This window comes from Saprolegnia parasitica (assembly GCF_000151545.1).
Source record: "Saprolegnia parasitica CBS 223.65 unplaced genomic scaffold supercont2.1142, whole genome shotgun sequence".
Lineage (NCBI taxonomy): Eukaryota > Oomycota > Saprolegniomycetes > Saprolegniales > Saprolegniaceae > Saprolegnia > Saprolegnia parasitica.
The window spans coordinates 1-2,389 of record NW_012157536.1 but is presented as its reverse complement, the minus strand read 5'-3'; the positions used below and the strand labels follow the sequence as shown (position 1 = coordinate 2,389).

Below are 2,389 nucleotides of genomic sequence, written 5' to 3'. Positions count from 1 at the left end.
CATTTGCTTGGCCAAGAGCGAAAAGTCGTTGAAGTATTTCTAGTCACCCATCTCAGACCAGATTGTAGATGTAGAGAGTGCGTACCGCGGCTTGCGCCGGCGTCGTCGGGCCCGTGTTGACCGCTGACCCACCGGTGGCCCAGCCCGTCTCGGAGATGAGAATCTTCTTCTTGTACTTGGTCGCCGACGCGATCAGGGGCTCCATGCGCATGTAAAACCACGCCGCCGCGTCGTTGGCGTTCTTGTTTTCCCAAAACGGAAACTGGTTGGCCGACACCACGTCCACCTACACCAGGTTGGACTAAGATCGCCATCACAATCGTAGGTGTCGCACCGCTTCGACCATGGACGGATTCGCAATCCACGTATCGCCAATGTCGGCAATCGTCACCGGCAAGTTGATTTTGGCTGTCGTAAGAACCGCCTTGATTTCCTTAAAGTTGGAGATCGCCTGTACCATATCATATAAGCTTCACCGCCATACGATGCAATTTCTACCTTCTCGGGCGTCACGTCCTTGCGGTACACAGCCTCCGACCCGACGTGGACACCAACGACGGTGCTGTCAACAAGACCGCTCGAGATAAGCGACGATAGCTTGGCCTTCTCGGCGGCAAAGATCGTCGGCTCGGGGCCGACCCAGAGCCCGAGCCAGACCGTGAGACCCGCCTTCTTGGCCGCGGTAATGACAAGCTCCGCCGTGTTGCAGTCGGTGAGCGAGTAGATGCGCACGCCCTTGGTGATCTTGGCCAAAATCGCAAAATCCTTGTCGATTTGGGCGGACGACTTGCAGTTGGTGGCGTCGGGGCCCCAGTTGGGCCCAACGCGCGGGTTGTAGTTGATGCCGGGCACCGAGATGGTCGCGTTGGCGACGGCGAGCGAGGTCGCGACGAGGATGGCTGCGGCCTTCATTGCCCGTTGTAGAATGGTGAGCGTTTGCCGGTTCAGACAGCGCGTGTGTCACACAAGGGTTTGATTCGCGTTTGATTGGGTGACAGAAAAGGCAGCCTCGCGATGATTGGCTGGAATTTGAAAGGCAGTTTCAAGTTGGCGTCAGAGGCGCGTTGTCAAGCGGGAGATGCAGCGCGCGTCACGCGGAATGGGGCCGTGTAATGCATTTGGCTCGCTATCGAAGAGAGAAATTCACTACCACCGGTATAATAAGGACAGCCCGTTCAATACAAAGTCCCATAACAGGAGGCACGTATCGCCAGAGGGTATGGCAAAGCAACACGACCAACTCGACGGCTGCTACTCACGCGCACAGCCTATGCGTACCACCACCGCTGTGAAGTTGGCTCACGGCTCTAGTCCGCAGTGCATGCTAGAGGGAAAGCCTAGACGTTTGCCAGCACCATCAACTCTATTCGGCACAGCTACCTTGGCTGCTCGCGGCGTCAGTGCCTAGCCCAGCGCCGAAACCATTGAAGTATCAAAAGAGCGCGAGCTGAACGAGGTCAAGCAAGAATGCACTCGTCTCTGGTGGAAGCGGGAGGAGCTCGAGCCCACCACAGCACCATCACACACTTGGCCAAGCAAGGATGCACACAGCCACATCGCACTTTGCTCATTCATTTTACGACCCGCGGGGCTCCTAGTACCGGTCTGGCGGTCGGTCCAATCGCACCTTGACGTCCAGGTGCTTGATTTGATCGGCCTTGAGGCGCTGCTTGCGCTCATACGCGGCGACATCCAATTTGCCCTTGGTGTACGCGCCGGCCTCCATGCTACAACACAATACTTCGATCAGACCGACGATGGACCAAGGACATGAATGTACCCGAGCGGGAGCGTGTCGACCGTATTCAGCGACGTCTCGTACTGTCCATCGTCACCGAAAGGGTAGTAGTCGTACTCGTTGCGACGCACTTGGTGCGCAAACTCAGACGTCTTTGGAAGGTAGATCATATCGTGCCTCTCTTCCATGCGTGGCGGCTCACTGTTTTCTGCGCTCTTGGCTTTTGGCGCTTGGATCTGCTGGATGAGCGCGGCCTTGACGTGGTACGAGCCTGCTTCGGCGCCCAGCGGCAGCGTGTCGTCGGCGTTGTCGACACACGTCAAGTACGCCTCCTCTTCTTCCGGGTACGGCGCATGGAAGCGCGGTGCGGGGCTCGGGCCCAAGGCCGCCGGCTGATAGGCCGGGGCTGCCGGCAGCGGCAAAAACCCAGCTTCGGGCCCACTCGGGCGACACATCGGCTCGGGTGCACGTGGAATGTCAATGGAACGCGCCGGCTCTTGTGGCGCGGGTCGCTGGTGCATCGGCTTGGGAGCTCGGTGCATCGGTTCGGGAGCTCGGTGCCTCGGTTCAGGGGCGCGTCGTGGCGGGTCCTGTGGCATCGTCGGGACGCGCGATGCTCCGAGCTGGTTGATGAGAGCTGCTTTCTTGGCG

At 58.9% G+C, this 2,389-nt stretch overlaps 2 protein-coding genes across 2 annotated transcripts; both read right to left on the bottom strand.

The window, feature by feature from the left end:
• Nucleotides 1–85: 85 nt before the first annotated feature.
• Nucleotides 86–912, bottom strand: SPRG_18351 (hypothetical protein; the record flags this gene model as incomplete). Its single annotated transcript, XM_012357791.1, has 3 exons — nucleotides 86–286; nucleotides 335–451; nucleotides 499–912. Coding segments are annotated over 3 exons (732 nt in total), but the record flags the coding sequence as incomplete, so codon positions are not given.
• Nucleotides 913–1,550: 638 nt separating this feature from the next.
• SPRG_18349 (hypothetical protein) lies at nucleotides 1,551–2,280 on the bottom strand (the record flags this gene model as incomplete). Its single annotated transcript, XM_012357790.1, has 2 exons — nucleotides 1,551–1,727; nucleotides 1,781–2,280. 2 exons carry the CDS (start codon nucleotides 2,278–2,280, stop codon nucleotides 1,595–1,597), a joined length of 633 nt encoding a protein of 210 aa, XP_012213180.1. The 3' UTR covers nucleotides 1,551–1,594.
• Nucleotides 2,281–2,389: the final 109 nt, after the last annotated feature.